At 41.1% G+C, this 26710-nt stretch overlaps 2 protein-coding genes across 32 annotated transcripts in view; one reads left to right on the forward strand and one right to left on the reverse strand.

Moving 5' to 3' along the window:
• INTS14 (integrator complex subunit 14) overlaps positions 1-16699 on the reverse strand; it is a 34742-nt gene extending 18043 nt beyond the window's left edge. For 4 of the 15 annotated variants that reach the window (XR_014817204.1, XR_014817205.1, XM_084978978.1 and 1 more), the window contains exons 1-8: positions 16366-16699; positions 11410-11693; positions 8973-9080; positions 7404-7476; positions 5428-5583; positions 4251-4369; positions 3684-3826; positions 870-962 (exon numbers count right to left, since the gene is read on the reverse strand). Coding sequence is in view for 11 of the 15 variants with exons in the window: in XM_084978978.1 (XP_084835104.1) it covers positions 870-962; positions 3684-3826; positions 4251-4369; positions 5428-5451 (379 nt within the window). In the remaining 4 variants the exon portion in view is untranslated. Of the gene's footprint in view, positions 1-869; positions 963-3683; positions 3827-4250; positions 4370-5427; positions 5584-7403; positions 7477-8972; positions 9081-11409; positions 12515-13342 lie in introns of all 15 variants that reach the window. The other 11 variants (XR_014817184.1, XR_014817187.1, XM_005659853.4 and 8 more) reach the window with 7 other exon arrangements.
• Positions 16700-16809: 110 nt separating this feature from the next.
• Positions 16810-26710, forward strand: part of SLC24A1 (solute carrier family 24 member 1) — a 55179-nt gene continuing 45278 nt past the window's right edge. For 8 of the 17 annotated variants that reach the window (XR_014817020.1, XR_014817021.1, XM_084978715.1 and 5 more), the window contains exon 1: positions 16810-18237. Coding sequence is in view for 6 of the 17 variants with exons in the window: in XM_084978709.1 (XP_084834835.1) it covers positions 18125-18237 (113 nt within the window). In the remaining 11 variants the exon portion in view is untranslated. Of the gene's footprint in view, positions 18238-18494; positions 18576-26710 lie in introns of those variants that run through there. The other 9 variants (XM_084978634.1, XM_084978649.1, XM_021100209.2 and 6 more) reach the window with 4 other exon arrangements.

Here is a 26710-nt window from a genome sequence, read left to right on the forward strand (position 1 = left end):
CTTTCTTAGCAATTTATATAGGCGAGCATAATTCCCTCAGGACCTTAGAAATAAGGGAAACCAAGTTGTTTTCAATATCGATATCAAGAGAGATAAAGTATAAACCCAATGATCACAATAAGACATCTGTGGGAACATATCAAAGATTCTACAAATGTATAATAGAAGATTATGTAATACCCAACACTCCAACTGAGATAACTGTGTGTAAATGAAATGTGTTCATAACTCAATGAGTGGAAATCTGATTGACTATATACACTTGGAGAAAGGTGGTGGATATGAAGTGGATATTCGGCATAGAACAAAGAGATGTTTAAAAGTATTAGAGACTCTTCAGAGAGATACTGAATTTAGGAGCTAAAACTATAGTTCTTGGAGAAGTATATTCTGTAGTAATGAGGCCTCACAAAGGCCTGGATTCATCCATTCAACACTGTTTACTGAGTATCTACTATGTGCTGGGCACTGGCAAAGAATAGGTGTGGTTTCTCCCTATGAAGCTGTATTTCACATTTATCAGGCAACCTTATGAGAACTACTGTGGTCTCCCTGCATGCTCCTACAGGGAAAGGCAGAGCCCAGGATGAGGGAATAAGCATTCTTATTTCTAAAGAAGACTTCCACTGTAAATTAACAAAGCAGCATGTAATAAATATGTGTGAAAATGCTCTCCATAGTCATAAAGCAGCAGAATTAGTTTTTTAATATATTAGGCAACATTCCATTTTTTAAAAATCCAATCTAATCCAGTACCTACTCTTTCCCCTAAATTATGCAAAGTGGGCTCTTCTACTACCTAACACTTAAGAACAACTTTAGATGATACGAGGCTTCACATGTAAGACTGGCATAGGAAGAGGACTCACCTTTGTTAAGTGCTATAGGTAGGACAAGATGTCTGGACAGAACTGGGGGACTTGAAATATCAGCTATATCAATAAATCCCACTATTTCCAAATCTGAAAAGAAGGCATCAACATAGAATTAATTTGCGCTGTGGGAAAGTACATTATTTTCTATATACTAGATTTCACAAACACAATGTTTAGGTGCAGAATTCAAACATGATAACCAGGAAGGTTATTTAAAGCTTCTCTGGAGTGCCCACTGTGGCACAGTGGGTTAAGAATCCAACTGCAGCAGCTCGGGTTGCTGCAGAGCTGTAGGCTCAATCCTTGGCCCAGCACAGTGGATTAAAGGATCCAAAGTTGCTGCAGGAACTGTGGCTGGGATTCAGTCCCTGGCCTGGGAACTGCCACATGCCACAGGTGTGGCCACTAAAAAAAAAAAGTCTCTCTGGAGTTCCTGTCGTGGCTTGGTGGTTAACGAATCTGACTAGGAACCATGAGGTTGTGGGTTCGATCCCTGGCCTTGCTCAGTGGGTTAAGGATCCGGCGTTGCCGTGAGCTGTGGTGTAGGTCATAGACGCCGCTCCAATCTAGCGTTGCCGTGGCTGTGGCGTAGGCCAGTGGCTACAGCTCCGATTCGACCCCTAGCCTGGGAACCTCCATATGCTGTGGGAATGGCCCAAGAAATGCCAAAAAGACAAAAAAAAAAAAAAAAAATAGTTTCTCTAAATGACTCTAATACTTTGCATTTTAAGTAACTAGGAAAGTAAAGATAATTGGCTTTTATTTAATGGATTTAAGTTATAGGACAAATTAGTTCTGGACTATTTTTATGAGGCTAGGTCCCCAAACAAGGCAAAAGCTTCGTAGTCAAGTCTCCTTGTATAGTCAGGGATGCTCAGGTCACCAGGGGGCATCATAGTCAAATACTTCCACAACAACTGCAAGCAGCTATCCTTGGAAGGCATGGCTATAGCATTAAACACATTTCCTTGAGACAGAATTACATTCTCTACAAAACCAAGGTAGCAGTCTACATATGACAATGGTTTCTTTGCTTTATAGAAGCTGTTAAAGATCAAAGTATTTGTTGAAAATCTAAAATAAGAAAAAAGTTGTATCCTAAAGTACTCTCTAAAAGTTTTTTTTTCTGATTATTATAAGTATAAAAACTTAACAATTGTAAAGAAGAAAAATAAAGTCACTTATTATTCATAATGAATGGAAACATTTACTAATATTTTACTGAATTGGAGTTCCTGTCGTGGCTCAGAGCAAATGCATCTGACTAGCATCCATAAGGAAGGAGGTTCGATCCCTGGCCTCGTTCAGTGGGTTAAGGATCTGGCACTGCCGTGAGCTGTGGTGTAGTTCGCAGACACTGCTTGGGTCCTGGTTGCTGTGGCTGTGGCCGTGGCTGGCAGCTGTATCTCAGATTTGACCTCTAGCCAGGGAACTTTTGTATGCCACCAGTGGGCCCCTAAAAAGAACCCCCCCTGCAAAAAAAAAAAAAAAATTTACTGAATTGCTTTTTAGTCTTTCTTCTAGGCATAAACACATTTGTACTCTCAAAACAATTTTAAAAAACCAGCATCATGGTGAGTACACTGCACTTCTAACACATAGGGAAACCTACTTCTCTGGAGCTTTGTTGTCATTACCTTCTTTAGTTGAGTTACAAATCAAACAGCATGAGCAGTTAGATATTTTTCACTTCAGTAGAAAAAGGCCTACATTTTAAAAGGTTTAAATATAAGCTATAATGAAAATCTTGCATTAAAATTTTGTTTAGGAAGAAAAGATGTATTCAAAGTTTACTTATCAAAAAAAAAAAAAAAAAAAAAGGATGAGAGAGAAGTAGAATGTAACGGGTTTGAAGACAAAACGTTTGGAACAGCTTAATACACTGCTTCTAGTCACAATAAAAGAGATGGATGCCCTACCTCCAGACAGCCAAGAGCTAAAGACACAGAAAATAAAAAGCCCGTGCACACCCCTTCACTCGAAAACTCCTTAAAAATGTATGCACCCAAGAATGAAATGAATTTCTGGTTGCACTTAATTTTAATCATTTGTTGACTGAGCAATTACTTAATGAACATCTACTAAGCATCAGATACTACGCTAGGCACTAAGAGGGTGGACAATGGTGACTGAAACTGAGATGACTCAACTTGTCCCCACCACTTAAGAAGTCCACTCCACTCACCAACATGAGACAACTCTCCTCTCTGCTACCCTTTATTACTTCTGATTCTTGGCTTTGCCAATCTAACCTAAGCATAGCACTAGCAACATGAGCCAGGTAAAAGCCATGGCACATTACTTGCTTTTAGTCATAATACAAGCAGCATGATTAGAAGGGTACAGTCTATCAGAGCTGAGACCTGAGAGACCACCATTCACCTAGAGATTCCACTCATCTAGCCAGTAACAACTAAAGGATGAGGCTTGTCCAGAATCACACATGACTCACAGCCACGTCTAGAAGCTAGCTCTCCACATATGACCTTGATTATGATGCTAATTTGCCTTACTATCTCTATTAAGAACTGCCTCAAGGATTTCAGTGCAGGTGAATATGCTCCTGATTTCCGACTCTAGTAATCTGTGGTTATAATCATCCAGGATTGGAGATTAACTCATGACCTCACCCCGAAAGACCACTAATCTGTCACCCCTCAGGCAAGGCATCCTCCCATCCAAAGTCAGTCCCATCCACTGACATTTCTTTTTAATCTTCCTGGAGAGAGAAGAGTAAAAGTCAGAAGTTAGAAAAAAGGAAGTACAATAGAAAACTACGGTGGAAGTTAAAAAAAAAAAAAAAGTTACCTGTGTTAATGACTTTAGGGATAGGATCGATTTCCTCATCTACAACAAAAGATTCCGGCCTGGGGAAGACTTGCACATCAGCAGTTAGGTGGCCACACTTGAGAACAGCATGGAAAGGTGTATATGCCAGATCTATCAGTTTTCTAGAATATGATGATTATTTGTTATAGAAAAAGTAATATGATACATATACTTTTTTTCATGTAATTTTTTAAAGATGCTAAGTTGTTTTCCCTTCAAGATGATTCCAAAACTATGATCTGACCATTTGCGAAGTAGAAAAAAAATCTGCTATTTTTTGGTGAGCAAGCTAAAAAGCCCGGAAGCAAGGTAATCTTTGAAATTGCTGAGTTATCATAAGGAAGTCAATGTTTATAGACATTATAGACATAGTCATGCTTAATTTAAAAGGGAATGAATTTTAAAAATCACTACTACCATTTTATCTGAAAAATGTACAACTTGGAGATGAAATGACAATTAGAAATAGTAAAACAGATACAATTTGATATCAAATTATAATGCTGGACTGTAAGAAGGCCAACAAAGCTCAAAGTATATACTCACCCAAACATAGACTGTACATTTTTCAAGCAGAGGGGACCATCAATAGTAAAAATCTGTCCTTCACCATTGTTTAAATCTATAAGACGTTCAAGGCAATCCAAGGAGTCAGTGCTTTGAAGCTACAAGGCAAAACATACAACCCTTTTAAAGTGGGGTTAACATTTCTGGTGTAATGGACATAAGAATTCCTAAGTGAGGAGAATATCTAACACCAAAAAGAACATTTTGACTCATCAGCATCTGAAGAATCTTTGTGGGAAGTAGAATGGATAACAACTCCAGCTATGTTTGTTGAGATGGGGCAACATTCTGTAGATTTGGAGAGCATTTGAGACCTAAAGCCTTTTCAAATATAATTAGGAACCAGTCTCAGCTGAAACCAACGGAATTCAATGTTAGAGTATATACATATACCCCCTTTTATTGTGTGTCACTTTATTAAGCTTCACAGATGTTGTCTTTTTTTTTTTTTTTTTTTCAAGCCAAAGGTCTGTGGCAACCCTGAGTCAAGCAATCCTATCAGCACCATTTTTCTATCAGCATTTGCTCACTTTGTCTTAGTGTCACATTTTGGTAATTCTTACAGTATTTCAAACCCCCCACCAGAAAAAAAGATTACAAGTTGCTGAAGGTGCGGATGATGGTTAGTGTTTTTTAGCAATAAAATATTTTAAAATTAAAGTATGTAAGCTGCTTTTTTTTTTTAGGGCTGGACCTGTGGCATATGAAAGCTCTCAGGCTAAGGGTCGAATCGAAGCTGCAGATGCCAGCCTACACCATAGCCGCAGCCACGTAGGATCTGAGCCTCATCTGTGACCTACACCACAGCTTGCAGCAACAGTGGGTTGGATCTGCACTCTCATGGATACTAGTCAGGTTCCTAACCTGCTAAGCCACAATGGGAACTCCCTGTACATTGCTTTTTTTAGACAATGCTATTGTACACTGATAGATTATAGTAAACATAACTTCTACATGTACTGGGAAAGCAAGAAATTAATGTGACTCACTTTATTGTGATTTCCAGCATTACTATAGTGGTCAGGAATGGAACCTGCAATATCTCTGAGGTATGCCTGTATGTGTAATATGATACTTATGGAATATACTAAAGAAAATAAACTGAGTCCTAAAATGTATCTAATCAAACTGAAAAGGAATTAGTATAAAGCATTACCTCCTCCAGATTTGCCATGCACATGATGTATAACTTAGATGGGAAAGGAAAAGGTAGAGGGAACCTGTTGCTCTCGCTGCGTTGGCTGTGAGTAGCTAGGGAGTGCCGCAGCGACCCTCTGCCAATGCCAAGACAGCCATCTGTCACCAGGACAACCTGTGTGCAAAAATGTGAGAGAAACTCTGTACATGAAATAACATTTATTTAAAACAGTCTCATTTGGCAATATTTTAATTTCTCCGTAATTGAATCAACACTGAAAAACAGGGATACAAGCAATGATGTCAATAAATCTTAACAATAGTTTGTCAAGTGAAAGATGACAGACATATTGTATGATATGCTCCCTCTCCCTCTCTCTATATATGAAATTCCAGGACAGGTGTAACAAAACTAAGATACATCAAACAGGAGTTGTGGGGAGTGGGGGGAACTTTGTAGGGTAATGGAAATGTTCTAAATCTTAACTGGAGGAGTGGTTACATGGGTGTATGCATTTGTCAAAACTCAGTAAACTGTGTACTTAAAGTTAAGCATCTAATTAAATGTAAAAAAAAAAAGCACCCACCTATGAACACACACAAAAAAAATGTATTAAAACTATAACCCCATCTCTCAGACAAGGAGTTGGCACCTAAGGCACTGGTGTCAAAAATGGCATAAGGACCTATTTCACTTTGCGTCTCTAGGGAGTACCAGCATAGAAGTCTGAACACTATTTTTCAAATATGATAAACTTTACCCCAGTCAACTAAAATGACAACTGCTTTAAGCATGTATTTATAAATTAAGCCATTTATATAATATTTATGTAATAAGCCATTTCACTAGACATGGACAAGATCATTTAAAATGTGTTCTTAATCAACCTATAATTTTTGTCTATTTTGTCTCTTCAGGGCCACACCCACCGCATATGGAGGTTCCCAAGGCTAGGGGTCTAATCAGAGCTACAGCTGCCAGCCTTCACCACAGCCACAGCAACACCAGATCCGAGCTGCTTCCTTGACCTACACCACAGCTCATGGCAACACCGGATCCTTAACCCACTGAACGAGGCCAGGGATTGAACCTGAAACCTCATGGTTCCTAGTCGGATTTGTTTCTGCTATGCCACGACGGGAACTCCAACCTATGATTTTTAAAAACCTTCAAAATATTTAAAAGCCTTCAACAATAGATGTTAGCTACAAATCACCTTCTTTTTCCAGACTGCTTCAAAATGGTTTTGTGCAGAGTGAACTTTTCAAGTAATCCAGGGGAGGAATGCTTTTACTCTCCCTAGCCTAACCTAGTAACTTGATAATAACAGGCCAGTGAGGCAGCATTAGGTTGTTGCACCATGGGAAGTGCCAAGATTGGCACTTCTAAAGCCCAATGATGCTTAAGAGAGGTCCCCTGGAGGGATGTCATCTTTTAGGAAGACAGTCAAGGCAATTCCTTCTTCTAGGTACCAACAACTGCCATAAAATGACTTACTTCTGTCACTAGCTTTTTCAGATGCTATGTGATAATGAAATATTTCTTGTAATGTCAAAATGACACAGACTTTACTCAGATAATGAAAACATTGTCCAGCTCTCTAAAACCTTTGTTAAAAACAGTCCACATTAAAACAAATCTCTTTGGGAGTTTCTGTTGTGATGCAGTGGAAATGAATCTGACTAGGAACCATGAGGTTGCAGGTTTGATCCCTGGCCTCACTCAGTGGGTTAAGGGTCCGGTTTTGCTGCGAGATGTGGGTCGTAGACGTGGCTCAGATCTGGTTTTGCTGTGGCTGTGGTGTAGGCTGGTAGCTGTAGCTCCGATTCGACCCCTAGCCTGGGAACCTCCATATGCCTCAGATGTGGCCCAAAAAAGCAAAAAAAAAATCCCCCCCCCCAAAAAAAACCAAATCTGTTTGATAGTAACTGATTATAAAAACAATCACTAATAACTTCCACTGTGTTTTGGACCTGGTTCACCCCAAAACTCACCAAGCAAGTCTAAGTGGATTCAGGCCCAGCTGCTTGCCCTCAGGGTACAGTATATCTCAAATTCAGATTCCTTCTTTTGGCAAAGGAAGAAAAAAATATTAAATGGCAGAAGTCTGCATGGTGCACAGGTCTGGCTCTTATATATTTTCTAAGTTTCTTCTCTAAAATCACAGAAAAAGTAACAAATGAAACCTAGCTACCTGCTAGTTTCCAAATCAGAAGCTATTGATAAGAAAACTTCATTTATTCCGTTTATTGTTAGGAAGTTAGAGTCTGTATGCATGGATTCATGAAATAAATAGTTTACGGAGAAAGGTGCCAAAGATTTTTATTTCTGAAAAGAAATTGATCAAAAGTCATTTGTTGGCTTTTTTAGCAAGTATCTACTAAGTTGATTTGATTTTTAACCTTTTAGTAGTAGCTCAGGGTCATCACTAACCCATGCGTTCATACTCTTTAAAACGGGTTGGTCTTACAGTAAAAAACAAACCACACACAAAAAAAACCAAAAACAAAAACCCAAAACCCCCCAAAACTTAAAAAAATCAGGTTTATTATGTTACATGCAATAAAATTCACCCTTTTTAGTATATAGTTCTATGAGTTCTGACAAGTGCATCCAGTACTGTAACCACTTTTATAAGCAAGATAAAAACAGTTCCATCACTTCTCATATTCCCTCATGCTTTATTTCAGTCAACCCCTAACCTTTCCTCATCCTAAGGCAGCCATGATCTTATTTTTAATTAAAAAACAAATACCAGTGATGCCACTGACACTACTGAGGAATCCTGTATTTGGCCCTATAATAAAAAGTCATACACTATGACCCACTGCCTGTAAGTTTTACTGGAAGAGAGCCATGCTCATTTATTTATTATCTGTGGCTGCTTTGATGCTGTGACAGCAGAGTTGAGGAGTTGCCACAGACACCTACAAAGCCTAAAATACAGAAAATGTTTGCAGAATCCTGTTGTAGACTATTGTGATTTTCCTTTTGGCAACTTTTCTGTTTTCTCCTTTAAAATATGCTACCACTTCTCAAAGTACCTGTTTATAGCAAACTTCTAATTGCTACACCTCTGCTCTGATTTGATGCTAATGTGCTTCCACTGTGGCCTCTAAGGAAAGGGTGTCAGATTTTACAACATTCATATGCCTCATTTTTTTGACAACTCAGTTGAGAAGGTTAAAAGTTTGCTAAATAGATGCTACATGGAAATAATGGAGATAGACTGGTACTGATGTTTACAATTCTATCATTCAAACTTATAATCACCCCTTCCAGAGAGTGTTCTAAAATTCCACTGTGAGCCTTCTGTGTTTTATACAAACAATATTAGTTTGCAGTAAGTCAGTTTGCTAGGAGAATACTTTCCTTAAGGTATAATTGTGCTTCCTCCTGAGTCTATTAGTGTTGATTTAGTACCTTCTTTTAAAAAGATAACAATAGCGTACAACATAGTATGTGGAAATTACAATGCATGCTTTGTTGGAGCTTAAAGAAAACTGAAGCACCTCTGTGGCTAATGTTTTTAACTTAGGCAAAGAAAAAGAATTGGTCATTACCTGACAAGGAATTGCACCACCCCACTCTTGCTGCACGATATTGCAAACACCAACTAATGCCGATTCCAAGCAGGTTTTATCATAATCATCCATATTACTTAGTGCCTCCTGATTGAATGAAAGATAAAGCTGCTCATTATTCTTTATTGTTTTAATGTGTTGTTATAAAAAAAAAATAAACTGTTCAAAGCATGAATGCCACACAGGGGACATGGTGTTTCTGAGAGCCCAAAAGCATAGGTTCTTAAAGAAAATTGATAAAACAGACTTTCTCAACTCTAAAGGATAATTTAAACGTCTTCCCTTTATTTTGTCCTCTCATCAGGTGAGAGTATATAGTCCACCAAGTTCATATCTTTAAAGTGAACCTTGAATGAAATAATTGAAATGAAAAACTTTTAAATATCACAAAAATAATGACACAATTTACTAAGTACTACGTCCTAAACACCATTCTAGGCATTTTACATGCATTTAATTAATCGTGATAACATCTAATAAGGTGTAGATGATTATTAATCTTTTTTTTTTTCTTTTTAGGGCCACACCCACAGCACATGGAAGCTCCCAGGCTAGGGGCTGAATCGGAGCTGTAGCCTGAGACCTACTCCGCAGCTCATGGCAATGCCAGATCCTTAACCCATTGAGCAGGGCCAGGAACCAAATCCGCATCCTCAGGGATACTAGTTGGTTTTGTAACTGCTGAGCCACATGGGAACTCTTATTAACCTATTTTTAAAATGAGGAAACTAAGGTACAGAATGATTATGCAACTTTTCCAGGTCTTTATGTCTAGAAGTGGTAGAGTCTAGATCTGAATCCAGTCAGATTCCAGGAAACCTGGTCTTAACAATTATTCTGCACCACCTAAATAGCAATTCTTTAAATTTCAGAACTGCTGAATATCCAAGATCCTTAGTTTACTGACTTATAAGAAATCTAGTACAATTAAGGGGGGAAAAAAAAGGTTTTTTTTTCTTTTTTTTCTTTTCTAGGAACGCTCCCACGTGGCATATGGAGGTTCCCAGGCTAGGGGCCTACACCACAGCCACAACAATGCGGGATCCAAGCCATGTCTGCGACCTACACCACAGCTCACGGCAATGCCGGATCCTTAACCCATTGAGCGAGGCCAGGAATCGAACCTGCAACCTCATGGTTCCTAGTTGGGTTCGTTAACCACTGAGCCATGATGGGAACTCCAGCTTTTGAGTCACTTAAAAAAATGAGATAATAAAAGGAGTGATTTAGCAAATTCTTATTACCCATATTTAAAAAACGCAAACTACACTGATGCTGAATTTCTAAATTGCCTAGCAATTATCTTTTTTTTTGGCCACACCTGAGGCATATGGAATTCCTGTGCCAGGGATTGAATCCAAGCTGCAGTTTTGACCTTTGCCACAGCTGTGGCAATGCTGGATCCTTACCCACTGCACCCGGTGGGGAATCAAACCCACGCCTCAACAGTGCCCTGAGTCACTGCAGAGACAATATTGGATCCTTAACCCAGTGCACCACAGTGGGAACTCCTAACAATTATCATTTTATTTATTTTATTTTTTGCTTTTTAGGGCCACACCCATGGCATATGGAAGTTCCCACACCAGTGGTTGAATTGGGAGCTGTAGCTGCCCGCCTATGCCACAGACACAGCAATGCTAGATCCAAGCCAGGTCTTCGATCTAGACCACAACTCACGGCAACGCCAGATCCTTAACCCACTGAGCGGGGCCAGGGATCGAACTGGCATCCTCAAGGATAATAGTTGGATTCGTTTCCACTGTGCTGCAATGGGAACTCCCGCAATGATCATTTTAATTCCATAAACATTTACTGACTGTTTGCTATGGGCAAGGAATTGTGCTAGGCACTACTGGAAATACTGACTTAGAAATGTTGTCAGAAAGTAAATACTCTGGCATATCACAGACTACTCCTTTGGATGACAACACCTATCAATCAAGGTTTTAAAATGATAATTTCTTGGCATCTATAAATCAAATGCTATTTATTGGGGAGGAAATATACTCCTGAATTACTCTAGAATTGGTTTTTTTTTTTTTTTAAAGGAAGTGCTAATTTTCATCTCCTTAAGTTTCATAGGAAAGGAGAAAAGAAAAAAGTGTTGAACTTAAAGATCTTGAACTTCAGAGAACGGGGCACCACATCCTGAGATGTTCCCCTTTCCACAGAGAACTCCAAAAAACCAAGACAAGAGACCGTGGCAACAACTCATGGCCCTAACTCACTGTTTTGCTAAAAGATAAGGCCTACTGGTTGTGAATCCTTGTTTTATAGTTATACTCGGATATTGTACCCAGAGACTTAGCATTAAATAATTTCAAGCTCTAAATATTCAATGCCATCTAATAACACTTTTTTTCTTCTTATAAATTTGGGCCCAGTACATACAATAACTCTTTTCTTTCTGTACCTGTAGGGTGTTATAATCTCTTGTGAAGGGAACCATCAACTCCCAGAGTGATGAAAAAACCACAAGAGCAGTAAACTCGAGCTTGTAATTCGTGGCCATGTGCTCAAATAGCATTGTCAAACCATGGGCTGCCAGATGCTTGCGCTGATATTCCTCAGACCCCTCGACAGACACAGGTCGGGTCATGGAAAGGGATACGTCCATTACCACCACTGTTGGCATGATGAAAGTGATCCCAGTGTTCCCAATCAGAATGCAAAAAGACAGCTAGAGACAGAGAAATGCTGTAGAAAATAAATACATTAGGTCTTACATGTCATGGAGAGAAAAAACTATTTTTTTTAACCATAATTTTAACCAAACTTTCCAGAAATAAGTGAGGGCAAACCCCATTTGAGGTGCCAATCTGCAGGGAATTAATTCAGTGGGAGGGAAGTAAGCAGCTTAGTTCACTGTGAGGACCATTCCTAGAATCACCCGCTAAATGGCCATAAATTAAGGACCAACTTAAGTATTTCTAGTAAAACAAACAAACAAACAAACAAACAAAAAAACCCAAAACATTAAATTCAGGTAGCCCCTGACTTGAATACTTTAAAATCTTATACAACTTAACAAACTCCTATATCACCTCTCCAACACTTAATTTACTAAAGAACATTTCTTGTTGTCTCCTGGTGGTGCTTCCTGACAATTAAACATTCTCTTTGGGCACCATCACTAACTTACTTAATACAGCAGCATTTGAGCAAGTGTTTGCTGAATTATCTTGGCTGATTTTTTTTTTTTTTTGTCTTTTTTTTGCCATTTCTTGGGCCGCTCCCTCGGCATATGGAGGTTCCCAGGCTAGGGGTCGAATCGGAACTGTAGCTGCCAGCCTACGCCAGAGCCATGGCAACGCCAGATCATTAGCCCACTGAGCAAGGCCAGGGATTGAACCTGCAACCTCATGGTTCCTAGTCAGATTCGTTAACCACTGAGCCACGACGGGAACTCCTGCTGAATTATCTTGTTGCTTGATGTCCTTTTTAATTTTTTTAAAGTTTTTAATTTATTTTTTTTGTCTTTTTTAGGGCTGCACCTACGGCATATGGAGGTTCCCAGGCTAGGGGTCCAACAGGGGCCATAGCCGCTGGCCTACACCACAGCCACAGCAACACCAGATCCAAGCCACCTCTGAGACTTACACCGTAGCTCATGGCAACACTGGATCCTTAACCCACTGAGCAAGGCCAGGGATTGAACTCGCCTCCTCATGGATACTAGTCAGTTCATTAACTGCTGAGCCGTGATGGGAACTCCTTGATGTTCTTTTTTAAAAAATTAAAATGAATGCAAAACAAAAAATGAAAGGGCTAGTAAAGTCATCATCCAAATTAGACAAAGCTGGAGTTCTCTTGTGGTGCAGCAGGTTAAGGATCCAGTGTTGTCACTGCAGTGGCTTGGGTGGCTGCTGTGGCAAGGGTTTCAATCCTTGGCTCAGGAACTTCCACCTGCCACAGGCTGAAAAAAAGCAAAACCAAATTAGACAAGGATGGAAATCATTAAGCATGACAAAAGCAATGAACTGCTAGCCTCAGTAGTACTCATGATAGATGAACTAGGCAAGAGTGCTGTAGTTGTGAAGGAAAACAACAAAATTAAGGAATATGTATGACCATTCCTGGTACTAGCTCAGGAAATTGTATACGAAAGTCAAAATGAGAGTTCCTGTTGTGGCTCAGCAAGTTAAGAACCCAACATAGTGTCTGTGAGGATGCGGATTTGATCTCTGGCCTTGTTCAGTGGGTTAAGGATCCAGTGTTGCTGCAAGCTGTGGCATGGGTTGCAGATGCAGCTCTGATCTGGTGTTGCTATGGCTGTGGTGTAGGCCAGCAGCTGCAGCTCTAATTCGACCCCTAGCCTGGGAACTTAAATACACTGCAGGTGTGGCCATAAAAAGAAAAAAATGGAGAAAACAAACTCTTTAAAATTATGTATTGAGAATTAGTATGAATAAAAAACATTCCTGTGCTCAAAAATAAAGAAAAAAGTTAAAAAATATACAGACCTGCTCTTGGGGACACAAGTGCTGCTACTCTATTACTAAGCAAACTATAGTCTGTTCACACAATGAAATATAAATGACACACGCAGCTATCAGAAAATTCATATGAAGTATCAGTAACTGAGAAAAGCAGGTTACAGAACTATATGTACATATTGATTACAACATTATAAAAATATTGCAATATACAGGGAAGACTCAGGATGGACATAGATTAGAAATTTAATGTTCACCAATTTTTTTTTTGGTACTTCAAAACACTTAACAGTGATCAGAGTGCTTGTTTTTAGTATGGTGCCCACCTGTGTGATATTTTAAAATTCCATTTGTAAATAGGCTGTTGGAAACTCAGAGACTATTAATTCAAGGAAATAATGTTATAAATGGGAATCAGGAACTCAAGCCAAGCAGAAAAGCCTTTTTTAAAATTTTTACAGATGCACCTGTAGCATACGGAAGTTCCTGGGCCTGAGGTTGAACTGGAGTTGCAGCTGCGGGTTCCACTGCTGCAGGCAATGCCAGATCCCTAACCCACTGAGCAAGACCAGGGATTGAATCCGCAACCTCACAGAGAGACCATCGGGTCCTTAACCTACTGAGCCACGAGGGGAACTCCAGGAAAAGCCTTTTTTTTCACCACATAATGGCCTGATATATGTTTCAAACACAGTAATGCCTCATGTACCCAACATCAATAAAGATTAAAGGTGATATATAAATTACTCTTCCACACTCCTTAGAATTCTAAACTGTTTAACCACTTTGATAGAAAACATTAAATGTGCATCCTTATTCTCTGCTTCATTAAACACTGCGTGCTAGACATAATTCACTCTATTATAATTTAGCATCACCACTCTTAACACCAGTACTGCCCAGCACACTGCTACCCTGATGTTTTAATATATACTGGCATTCTCCCAAGTGTATGCTGCAGAACTATCTTAGATGCTCCATGAAAAATGAGTTGAGTTCTTATTCAAGACACGGAGAAGCTCTATAGCAAAGAATCCAGTTAAATTTGCTCACTCTGTGTTTCACATTTAACTCTTCTCTACATTACTGGTTAAGGTCCATGGAACAAGTACTATATAGAACACACCTGGGAGTTCCCATCACGGATCAGTGGTTAACGAACCCCACTAGTATCTATGAGGACGTGGGTTCGATCTCTGGCTTTGCTCAGTGGGTTAAGGATCTGACATTGCCGTGAGCTGTGGTGTAGGTCCCAGATGCAGCTTGGATCCCGAGTTGCTGTGGCTGTGGTGTAGGCCGGCAGCTACAGCTTCAATTCGACCCCTTGGCTGGGAACCTCTATATGCCTTGGATGTGGCCCTAAAAAAAAAAAGACAAAAGACAAAAAAACCCCAACAAACAAACAAACAAAAAACTACATGGAAACAGTGCTTTGTACTCAAGGGATCCAGGTTGTTGTACTCTGTTTTGGTGCCTCTTTATAACTAATTTTTGGACCATCAGTTTGTATTCCACAGTAATTCTTATATTCCACAGTAATTCTTTGTAATCATCCTCTTTCCAATTTGCTGATTCTTGGCTACTGTGAGCTGGAGAGCCAAGTAATCCAGCTTGATAAAAATTGATAAAAACTGTGTCCAAAGTCAAAGTTAACAGCCTCTGAGAGCCTGTGGGTTTCTTGTGGTACCAAAAGCATGAGTTTAGGCATATCAACTTGATACAATTTCACCTACTCAGTCTTTCCAGGTCCTTTCTGGGTCTCAGCTGCGTTGTTCAAGAAATGAGGTCTTGTGCAATACTGGTTCAAGCTACATTACATTAGACCATGAGCTCGTGAAGCCCGGGGACAGTGTGGAATTTTGCCCACAAAGGTCTCCTCAGAACCTATCGCAGCAATTGGTGCATAGCACACTCTTGACAAATACTTGACAATGACTAGTGAACTACCCCAAGCACCGATATAACATTAAGTCTTTAGCAAAACACATGATAAATTTTAACTCAGGACACCAGAAACATACTTCCTCCTCTCCTCATTCAGGCAGAGATATCAGGGACTCCTATGCATTCTGCTCAGGTACAGTGTATCCAGCTCCTACAGTATTCCCATTCATGCACTGAGGCCTTTATGTTACTGAAAGTGGGGGATAGGAAGTACTGGCCTCTCCTCTTAGGAGAAAGGGATACAGGATACACAGATTTAGATCATATACAAGAGAGCATTTCCAGTTCATGCAATCTGCTGTAACACTGGAATGGGAGACTCTAACTGGCAGACTTCCCTTCTGGGATCTGGCTCCTTCTTCTGACTGATGTATTTGTGTCTGCCAGCAAAAACACCTCCTTAACAATGGGAAAGTCATAGGAAACCAATTTAGAACTTAGGTTGTAAGCAGAAGTAAAAGATGGAAGTGAATGTTCTAGAAGGATAGTTCACTTAAGCAGCCTAGGCCTGATTTAAAAACAAACAAAAACCTTGCCCACACAGTCCAGCAATTTTGTGAAAACACCATGTAATTTCTTTTTTCCTTAAATCCTCCACCCCACCCCCACCCCTTTTCCATAAGTACTGTTTACATACAATGCTTAAGACAACCAGTGCGGTTTTTTTTCCCCTCAAGAACAGTGTACTCCTGAGAATATATCTCAGCCCCTTGACTTGGCCATCTCCATCACCTACACATTTATAATTCTTCCCGGAAGAAGCCAATTAGCTCATTCATAAAGAACTGATTCTGAGCAGTTTTCCTCACAAAGCGTGATTCTACTCGAATTTCTCGAGAACTGCTCACCAACTCTTAAGTTGCCTTGTTGACCTGACATCCCTCGCCCAGAGGAATCCCTCCCGCGTTCTCAATTACAACTTTATCTGCTAACCTGGAAATACAGAACTTCTGCATTTGGATCTCATCTGCCTGGGGATTTAGTTTTACCTTAAAGTGAGCCCCAAAATTTTGAGATCTGGAAGTCTCTAATGGGAAGAGGTGGCGAAGGGGGCCTGGGCAGGGGGCCGAAATCGTGATGCTAATGAGGAGCGATGATCCCGCGAGGCAAAGCGAGGGGAGGCCAGCACCCCGGAACTGGCGCCGCAGAGACTGCCCGAGGCCGCCGTGGCGGCGGGAAGGCCGGGCTTTGACCCCGAGTAATCCTCCGCCGCCGACCCCTTCTCCTGCAACCCCAACAAGCAATCAAAGACAAGCTAGAGACTCCGGCCTCCCTCCCTCACCCCGTGCCCCATCAACCGCACAGTCCGTCCTCAAAACTTTCCGCCGGAGCGCCGAGGCCGGAACTATAGGTCCGCCGGACAAAAGGAACTCTGCGCCCGGGATGCGCAAGGCGCTAGGGGCGGGGCTTTAAGAATTTCGTGGGCGGGCACTGACTCCGCGGCGAAGCTTCCGGGCCCGTCTTGCTCAACGCCTTTCTTCCTAACATTTTATCCGTGACGACAGTGACGAACTCGCTCCCCGCAAGTCTCCAACTCCACCTCTGTCTCTGCCTCTTCCCTCCCTCCCCCCTCTCCGGCTTTTCCCCATTTACCTGGCCTCCTTCCCACCCGTTGACCCTTGGGCTTCACCTGTCCTGGGAACCCTTCCTACTCTCTCCTCACTCACCTGGGCCCCTTGGTGCACCAGCCTAACCCTCACTGATATTTGCCCCTCTTCCCCGTCCCTCTTCAAACCCCACACTCGTATCACCTCCGAAACAGTTGACAGAATCCTCTTCCTGCGCTTTTTAAATGAATTCGTGCCTGAGGAGGGCTCATATTAAGCATACTGTGTATCTCTCATAGCTGACCTGAGCCAGTTTCCGCGTTAAAACTTTTAACTCTTGATCTCCTCAGTCCAGATGCTCACTTTATCCCCCATGCTTGAGGGGAGCAGAGAGAGGGTTGAGTCCATTCCCCTGCCCTGGCCCTGCTAAGAGATTTGCACTCAGGCTTTCCAAGGGCATCTTCGGCCCTTGCCTACCCCTCCTTTGGCCACCTGGTGTCCCCATAGCAGCCTGTGCCTCATCGAGGGCTTTGCGGGCACAGGCGGTGACTTTCTTTATACCTTTCTTTATATCCTCATAGGGAGCCAGGAAATGCCAGCTAGAGGTAGGCCTAAATGGATGCCAGCAGGCCCCCTGGGTGGTTGTGGTTCAGAGAACAATGTTGTACCACCTAGATTACTAGTGGAAACAGGCCTCTAGAAGCCTTATGCCTTTGACAATTTCTTTTGGTTAGTGGGTTGAGGTGAGGTAGGGGGCCAGTTAAGCAGGGAGGATGCTTTGAATCATGAAACTGAGGCTGTCTGACTTTTCACAGCTTGTTCTGTGGAAGAGCGTGGGCTCCAGTTCCTTGTAGTTCTTTCCTGTCACATCCTTGTATCAGGTGGCAGAGGAAGGCACATCAGTCCCTGGGAATGTCCCTGCAAGCATCAGAGCCCAGGGCCTGGCAGACTGCCCTGTTTGCTTCAGAACTTCTCAACTTGGAATTCTCGTCATGGTGCAGCGGAAACAAATCCGACTAGGAACCTTGAGGTTGTGGGTTCGATCCCTGGCCTTGCTCAGTGGGTTAAGGATCTGGGCTGCCATGAGCTGTGGTGTAGGTGGCAGTCCCGGCTCGGATCCCACATTGCTGCTGTGGGTGGCTGTGGTGTAGGCTGGTGGCTACAGCTCTGAGGACCCCTAGCTTGGGAACCTCTATATGCCATGGGTGTGACCCTAGAAAGACAGAAGATACAAGAAAAAAAAACCAACTTCTCAACTTGGCTGGTCTCACCATCTCAAGACCTTGTTATGCATGAGCAGGCAAAGGGATCTAGGTAGGTAAAGCTGCAACCTAATTACTTAGTTCTCATTTTTAAGTCTTTCCCTCATGGAGGGATGCGGCCAAGAATATGTGGGGAAAGGAGTTGTTGAGCTATCCCTAATGTGATGACTCAGCCCTGTGGTCACGGTTCTCCTGGTAGTTCCAGCTTAGTTCCATTAAGATTCATTACCTTACCCAGTTCTACAGATTAAGTTTATTAGTTTGCTGATGGGTGATTAGGTCTTGGTTACCTAGTTCTTCTGATTACAGACCAGGAAAGTGAAGGGAATTTGTGCAGATTGACCATAAAATGTGTAAATACCAAGAGGACCATAACACTTAGGGCAGCTGGTAAGTCCTTTCGTTTTTGTTTTTTAATTCATAGTAGGATCCCATTAAAAATCAAAGTTTGTTAAGTGAATACAAAATCAGTGAATATTAGCACAAAGAGAATATCTTAAAGGAGATGTCTCAAGCCATAGCTGATGAACGAGTTTCTTTTTCCCACTTGGGAGACCTAGGATTTTTGTGTTTCTATACATACATTAAAGGAAATCAATAAACAGATTTCTTTGCATCATCTATCATCCTCTTTATTTTGTCCTGCTTTGAAGCAGTGAACTGCTGTCAGAGAGGCTTTGAAAGGCAGGGTGATTTGGTCTCCAGACTGACAGAGTAAAGGTTAATGACGGAAATAGCAAGCCTCTCACAGAAGCCAGGTACTGGGGTTCAAGGGAGATTCATCTGCCCATCTAATTCTCCTATAGAACGTGTTGAAAATATAGATTACAAGGCCATGCCAACTCAAGTAGAGATTCATGGGTTGGTGCCTGGAATCTTTTATAGAGACAAAGGGCAAGGAGTGAGTGAGTGAGGAAATGGGGAAGGGAGAGAGCAGGGGTAAAGCAGTGAATTCTTTCCTCTCTTTCTCTCTGCTGCTGTCCTTTGCTGCTGTCCTTACCTTCTCCTGTATGGACCTTGTGCACTTGCAAATCATACTTCCAAGCTCCAGGCTATCTGCTTTCCTTCATCACCCAACTCCATACTGCTATTTTCACCAAAGTGAAAGTCCAAAGAAATTGTAGACATGACCCTTTTGAAAAATTTCAAACATATTTCCCCTATTTCAAAGAAAGGGGAAATGGCATAATAAATCCCCATGTATCTTTCACACTATTTCTGCTATCCTTTTTTTTTTTTTTTTTTTTTTTTTTTGCCTTTTTAGGGCTGCTCCTGTGGCATATGGAGATTCCCAGGCTAGGGGTTGAATTGGAGCTGCAGCTGCCCATCTACACCACAGCCACAGCAAAGCAGGATCCGAGCCTTGTCTGCGACCTACACCACAGCTCACAGCAACATCGATCCTTAACCCACTGACTGAAGCCAGTGATCACATATGCATCCTCATGGATTCTAGTCATGCTCCTTACCTCTAAGTCACAACGGGAACTCCTCAACTCAATTCTTAATCTTGTTGCATTTACACCCTTTCCCACTTCTCTCCAATGTACTATTATTATTATTATTATTAATTTTCTTTTTTCTCCAACATATTATTTTGATGCAGATCACAGATAGCATAACATCTGTCCATAAATATTTCAGTATGTTATCTCTAAAAGAGAAGGACTTTTTTTAATTAATAAATTTTGTTTCAGAGCACTTTTAGGTTCAGAGCAAAACGGAGTATAAAGTACAGAGTTCCAATATATTCTGTCCACAGACACACAGCCTCCCTCACTATCAACATCGTAGCACCAGAATGATACATTTGCTATAATCTGTGTACCTCCATTGACATACCATCATCACCTAAAGTCCATAGTTTATTTAAGGTTCACTCTAGGTGTTGTACATTCTGTGGGTTTGATGGATGTATAATAACATGCGTATACCCTTGTAGAATCGTACTGAATAGTTTCGCTACCCTAAAATGACTTTGTGCTCTGCCTTTTTATCTCTCACTCTCACATGACTCCCTGGAAACACTGATGCTCTTACTGTATCCATGGTTTCGCCTTTCTCAGAATATCAATAAGTTAGAATCATATATAGTAAGTAGTCTTTTCAGATTGGCTTCTTTTGCATTTAAGCTTCCTTCTTGTCTGTTTATGGCTTGGTAGCTCATTTCTTTTTATACATTTTTTTTGCTTTATTTTATTATTTTATTTTTTGTCTTTTTGCCATTTCTTGGGCCGCTCCCACGGCATATGGAGGTTCCCAGGCTAGGGGTCTAATCAGAGCTGTAGCCGCTGGCCTATGCCAGAGCCACAGCAACGCGGGATCCGAGCCGTGTCTGCAACCTACACCACAGCTCACTGCAATGCCGGATCGTTTAACCCACTGAGCAAGGGCAGGGACCGAACCCGCAACCTCATGGTTCCTAGTCGGATTCGTTAACCACTGCGCCACGACGGGAACTCCTCATTTCTTTTTAATACTATGTAATAGTCCAATGCCTGGATGCAACATAGTTTACTGAAGAATATCTTGGTTGCTTCCAAATTTTGGCAGTTATCCAAAAGGCTGCTGTAAACATCCTTGTGCAAGTTTTCTGTGGGTATAGGTTTTCGGTTCAGTTTAATAAATACCTTGGAGAGAGATTAATGGCTCATATGGTTAGAGTATGTTTAGTTTTGTAAAAAACTGTCAAACTGTCTTTTAAAGTGGCTGTACCATTACGTATTCCCATCAGCAATGAATGAGAGTGATCATGCAGTTGTGGATTTCATCCCTGGCCTTGGTCAGTGGGTTAAGGATCCAGTGGTGCTGAGAGCTGAGCCATGACGGGAACTCCAGATTTTATTTTTTTTTACACTTTGGTTGTGTAAGATCCAACATCAGTCTCTTGGTATATCTCTAAATTCTCTTTTAATCTATAGGTTTCTTCCTCACATCTTTTGACCTCCTTCTTTGCTCTCAATCCTCCTTTAGTCTTTTCCACAGCATTTGAGAAAACTGCAAAGCTTCTCCATTCTAAAATAATGGAAGAGGAGTTCCCATCATGGTTCAGTGGTTAACGAATCCGACTGGGAACCATGAGGTTGCGGGTTCGATCCCTGCCCTTGCTCAGTGGGTTGACGATCCAGTGTTGCCGTGAGCTGTGGTGTGGGTCGCAGACACGGCTTGGATCCCACGTTGCTGTGGCTCTGGCATAGGCTGGCGGCTGCAGCTCCAATTGGACCCCTAGCCTGGGAACCTCCATATGCCGCGGGAGCAGCCCAAGAAATAGCAAAAAGACAATAATAATAATAATAATAATAATAATGGAAGAGTTCCTGCTGTGGTACAACAGGATTGGCAGAGTCTCTGCAGTGTCAGAACGAAGGTTGGATCCCTGGCTCCGCACAGTGGGTTAAAAGATTGGGCATTGCTGCAGCTTTGGTAGCATCTGCGTCTGGGATCTGATCCCTGGCCAGGGAATTCCATATGCCACAGGGCAGCCAAAAAGTAAAAAATAAAGATAAAGGAAACACTTACTGAACAAAGCAACAATTGGGTACAATTCCACTTGGTTGTGGTGTATGATCTTTTTATATATGTTTTGGATTTGGCTGGCTAAAATTTGTTGAGAATTTTTACATCTATGCCCATCAGCGATATTGGCCTATAATTTTCTTTTTTTGGTAGTATCTTTGTATGGTTTTGGTATTAGGGTGATGGTGACTTACGGAATGTCTTTCAGATTATTCCTTCTTCTTCAACCTTTTGGAGAAGTTTAAGAAGGATGGGTATAATTTCTTTTTTGTATGTTTGATAGGATTCATCTGTGAAGCCATCTGGTCCTGGACTTTTGTTTGTAGGGGGTGTTTATAATATGTATTCAATTTCATTTCTAGTGATTGGTGTATTCAGTTGACCTATTTCTTCTTGATTCAGGTTTGCTGGGCTGTAAGTCTCTAGAAAGTTGTCCATTTATTCAAGGTTGTCAAATTTGTTGGCATATAATTGTTCATAGTATTTTCTTACTTTTTTTTGTGTATGTATTTCTGCAGTATCCATTGAAATTTCTCCTTTTCATGTCTTATTTTGTTTATTTGGGTTTTTTTCTCTCCTCTTCTTGGTGATTCTGGCCAGAGGTTTTTCAATTTTGGTTTACCTTTTCAAATAACCAACTCTTGGTTTTATTGATTTTTTTTCTATTGTTTTTTGAATCTCTGTTTTATTGATTTCCTCTCTAATCTTGGAGGTTTCCTGCTCACATGGTAGGAAGAAAGAGTGAGACAGCAAGTTCTCTGCATCTCTTAATAGAAGGGCACTTATCCCATCATGAGGGCCCCACAATCAAAACCTCACCTAGGAAACGGGATTAAAATGGCAGAATAAAAGGATGGGAGCTCAACTTCTCTCCTAAAAACAACAAAATTCACAACTAAAGGCTGAGCAATCTTCAACAATGAACCGGAAACCTTAAAAAAGATAACCTACTCCAGAAGACAAAGAGGAGGACACATCAGGAGGTAGGAGGGGCAATTATGTGATATAAGCAACCCCATACCTCCTGGGTGGGAAGCCCCACAGACTGGAAAAGTAGCTGGTTCACAGAGACTCACCTATAGGAGTGAGAGTTCTGAGCCCCACATCAAACTCCCATGTGTGGGGATCTGGCACTGGGAGAAAGTGCCCCTGGAGCATCTAGCATTGAAGGCCAGTGGGGCTTGTGAGCAGGAGCTCCATGGGACTGGGGGAAGCGGAGACCCCATTCTTAAAAGGTGCACACAGACTTTCACGTGCACTGGGTCCCAGGGCAAAGCAGTCTCCATAGGAATCTGGGTCAAACCTGACTGCAGTTCTTGGAGGACATCTTGGGAAAACAGTAGTGAATGTGGCTTGTTGTGAGGGAAGGACATTGGAAGCAAAGCTCTTGGGAATATTCATCAGCATGCCTTTCTCTGGAGGTGACCATTTTGGGAAAATCTGGCCCCACCCATCAGTGCTGAGAAACCCCAGGACAAACAACAATCCAGGTGGGATCACAGCCATGCCCCTCAGTAAACAGTCTGCCTAAAGACCCCAGCAGGAACACAGCCACCTCTAAGCCCATCTAGAGACAAAGACCCACCCACCAGAGGGATAGGAATCAGCTCCACCTACCAGCAGGGAAGGCGTCAGTCCCTCCCATCAGAAAGCCTACAGCAAGCCCCTGTACCAACTTCAGCCACAAGGGGAGCAGCCACCAGAAGTAAGAGGCTACAACCCTATTATCTGTAAAAAGATCACCACACCAAAAACCTGTAAAAGTGAAAAGACAGAGAACTCTAACTCAGAAGAGGGAGAAAGAAAAAACCCCAGAAAATCAGCTAAGTGATCAGGAGATTCTCAGCCTCCAGGAAAAAAACTTTAGACTATTGATGCTGAAGATGATGCAGGACATTGGAAATAAACTGGAGGCAAAGATGGATAACTTATATGAAACACTGAGCAAAGAGATACAAGATATAAAATTTAAACAAGAAGAGATGCAAAATACAATGACTGAAATAAAAAATTCACTAGAAGCAGTTAACAGCAGAATACAGGAGGCAGAAGAATGAATAAGCGAGGTGGAGGATAGATTAGTAGAAATTATGGATGTGGAACGGAAAAGAGAAAAAAGATTGAAAACAAGTGAAGAGAGTCTCAGAGAACTCTGGGACAACGTTAAACACACCAACATCTGTATTATAGGGGTTCCAGAAGGAGAAGAGAAAGAGAAGGGGACAGAAAAAACATTCCAAGAGATGATAGCCAAAAACTTCCGTAACATAAGACAGGAACCACTCACTCAAATCCAGGAAGCACAACAAGTACCATATAAAATAAACCCAAGGAGGAACACCCAAAGATGCATATTGATCAAACTGACCAAAATTAAAGACAAAGAGAAAATCTTGAACACAGCTAGGGAAAAGGAACAACATACAAGGGAACCTCAATAAGGTTATCAGCAGATTTTTCAGCATAAACTCTGCAGGCCAGAAGGGAGTGGCATGATATACTTAACATGATGAAAGGAAAAAACCTCCAACCAAGATTACTTTACCCAGCAAGGCTCTCATTCAGATTTGAAGGAGAAATCAAAACCTTCACAGATAAGCAAAAGCTAAGAGAATTTAGCAACACTAAACCAGCCTTACAACAAATACTAAAGGAGCTTCTGTAGTCAGAAAAGAAAAGACAGCAACAGGAAACAAAAATGCCACAAATGACAAGGCTCACCAGTAAAGGTATATATACAGTAAAGATACAAAGTCATCCATGCACAATTATGCCACCAAAATCAGAAATCATGAAAAGAGGTGGGTACAAATGCAAGACACCAGAGATGAACTTGCAGTTAAGAGACCAACAACTTAAAACATTCTTATATATATATATATATATATATAGGGAGAGAGAGAGAGAGAGAGACTCTTACATCAAAACTTCAGAATAACTGCAAACCAAAAATCTACAATTGATGCACAAATAAGAAAAATCAACTCAGGAGTTCCCGTCGTGGTGCAGTGGTTAATGAATCTGACTAGGAACCATGAGGTTGTGGGTTCGATCCCTGCCCTTGCTCAGTGGGTTAACAATCCGGCGTTGCCGTGAGCTGTGGTGTAGGTTGCAGACGCAGCTCGGATCCCGCGTTGCTGTGGCTCTGGCGTAGGCCGGTGGCTGCAGCTCCGATTTGACCCCTAGCCTGCGAACCTCCATATGCCGTGGGAGCGGCCCAAAGAAAGCAAAAAAAAAAAAAAAAAAAAAAAAAAAAAAGAAAGAAAAATCAACTCAAATACAATGCTAAAGATAGTCATCAAACCAGAAGAGGACAGAACAAGAAGGGAAGAAAAAAGAGCAACAAAAACAAATCCAAAGCAATTAATAAAATGACAACAAGAACATACCTACCAATAAGTACCTTAAACGTTAATAAACTAAACGCCCCAACCAAAAGACGTAGACTGGCTGAATGGATACAAAAACAAGATTCATACATATGCTGTCTTCAAGTGACCCACTTCACTTCTAGGGACACATAAAAATTGAAAGTGAGAGGATGGAAGAAAATATTTCATGCAAACAGGAATCAAAGCTGGAGCAGTAATACTCATATCAGACAAAATGACTTTAAAATGAAAAATATTTTATGGGACACTACATAATGATCAAAGGATCAATTCAAGAAGAAGATATAAATATTTTAAATATCTACACACCCAACATAGGTTCACCACAATATATAAGGCAACTGCTAACAACCTTAAAAGGACAAATTGACAAATTATTTTCCTTCCCCACATTTTATGATTTTGATGTCCTTTTTTAACATCTCCATATTTATCCTTTTGCTATTTCTTGTGTTTATCATCACTTTTCAAATAGATTTTTTTTAAAAAATTTGTATACTGGCTTATTTGTGATTACTTTCCAATTATGATTTCCTCCATCCTATTTCTTCTTACTTCTTTTTTATTTAGAGGAGCCCTTTCAGTATTTCTTTTAGAATGGGTTTAATGTTGCTGTACTCTTTTAGATTTCGTTTGTTGCAGAAATTCTTTATTTTTCCTTCTATTGTAAGTGATATTCTTTCTGGGTAGAATATTTAGGCTGCAAATTTTTCCCTGTTAGAAATTTGAATATATCTTGACACTCTTTTCTGGCCTGTAGTATTTCTGTAGAGAAATCAGCTGATAGCCTTATGAGGGTTCTTTATAATTAGCTCTTTGTTTTTCTCTTGCAGCCTTTAGAATCCTCTCTTCATCTTTAACTTTTGCCATTTTTATTATAATATGTTTTGGGTTCAACTTATTTGGGGGCCCTCTATGCTTCCAGTATCTTTTTTTTTTTTTTTGTCTTTTGTCTTTTTGTTGTTGTTGTTATTGTTGCTATTTCTTGGGCTGCTCCCAGGGCATATGGAGGTTCCCAGGCTAGGGGTTGAATCGGAGCTGTAGCCGCTGGCCTACGCCAGAGCCACAGCAACGCAGGATCCGAGCCGCGTCTGCAACCTACACCACAGCTCACGGCAACGCCGGATCGTTAACCCACTGAGCAAGGGCAGGGATCAATCCCGAAACCTTATGGTTCCTAGTCGGATTCGTTAACCACTGCGCCACAACGGGAACTCCCTGCTTCCAGTATCTTGATGTCTGTTTTCTTTAGATTTGGAAAGTTTTAGCTGTAATTTCTTCAAATATATATACACTTTTTTTTCCTTTTTTTTTTTTTTAGGGTGACACCCATAGCATATGTAAGTTCCCAGACTAGGGGTCAAATTGGAGCTGTAGCTGCTGGCTTACACCATGGCCACAGCAACACAGACTCTGAGCCACATCTGCAGCCTACACCATAGCTCACAGCAATGCTGGATCCTTAACCCCCTAAGCAAAGCCAAGGATCAAACCTGCATCCTCATGGATACTAGTTGGGTTCATTACCATGATGGGATCCCCTAAAGTGAACTTTTAAAATTTTCTTTTAATTTAAGGTTGAAGTATAATTGATTTACAGTGTTATGTTAGTTTCAG

Source organism: Sus scrofa, chromosome 1, assembly GCF_054392235.1.
Source record: "Sus scrofa isolate SSC_HxYL_T2T_F1_AM1 chromosome 1, Sscrofa_HxYL_maternal_Yorkshire_Landrace_v2.0, whole genome shotgun sequence".
Taxonomy (NCBI): domain Eukaryota; kingdom Metazoa; phylum Chordata; class Mammalia; order Artiodactyla; family Suidae; genus Sus; species Sus scrofa.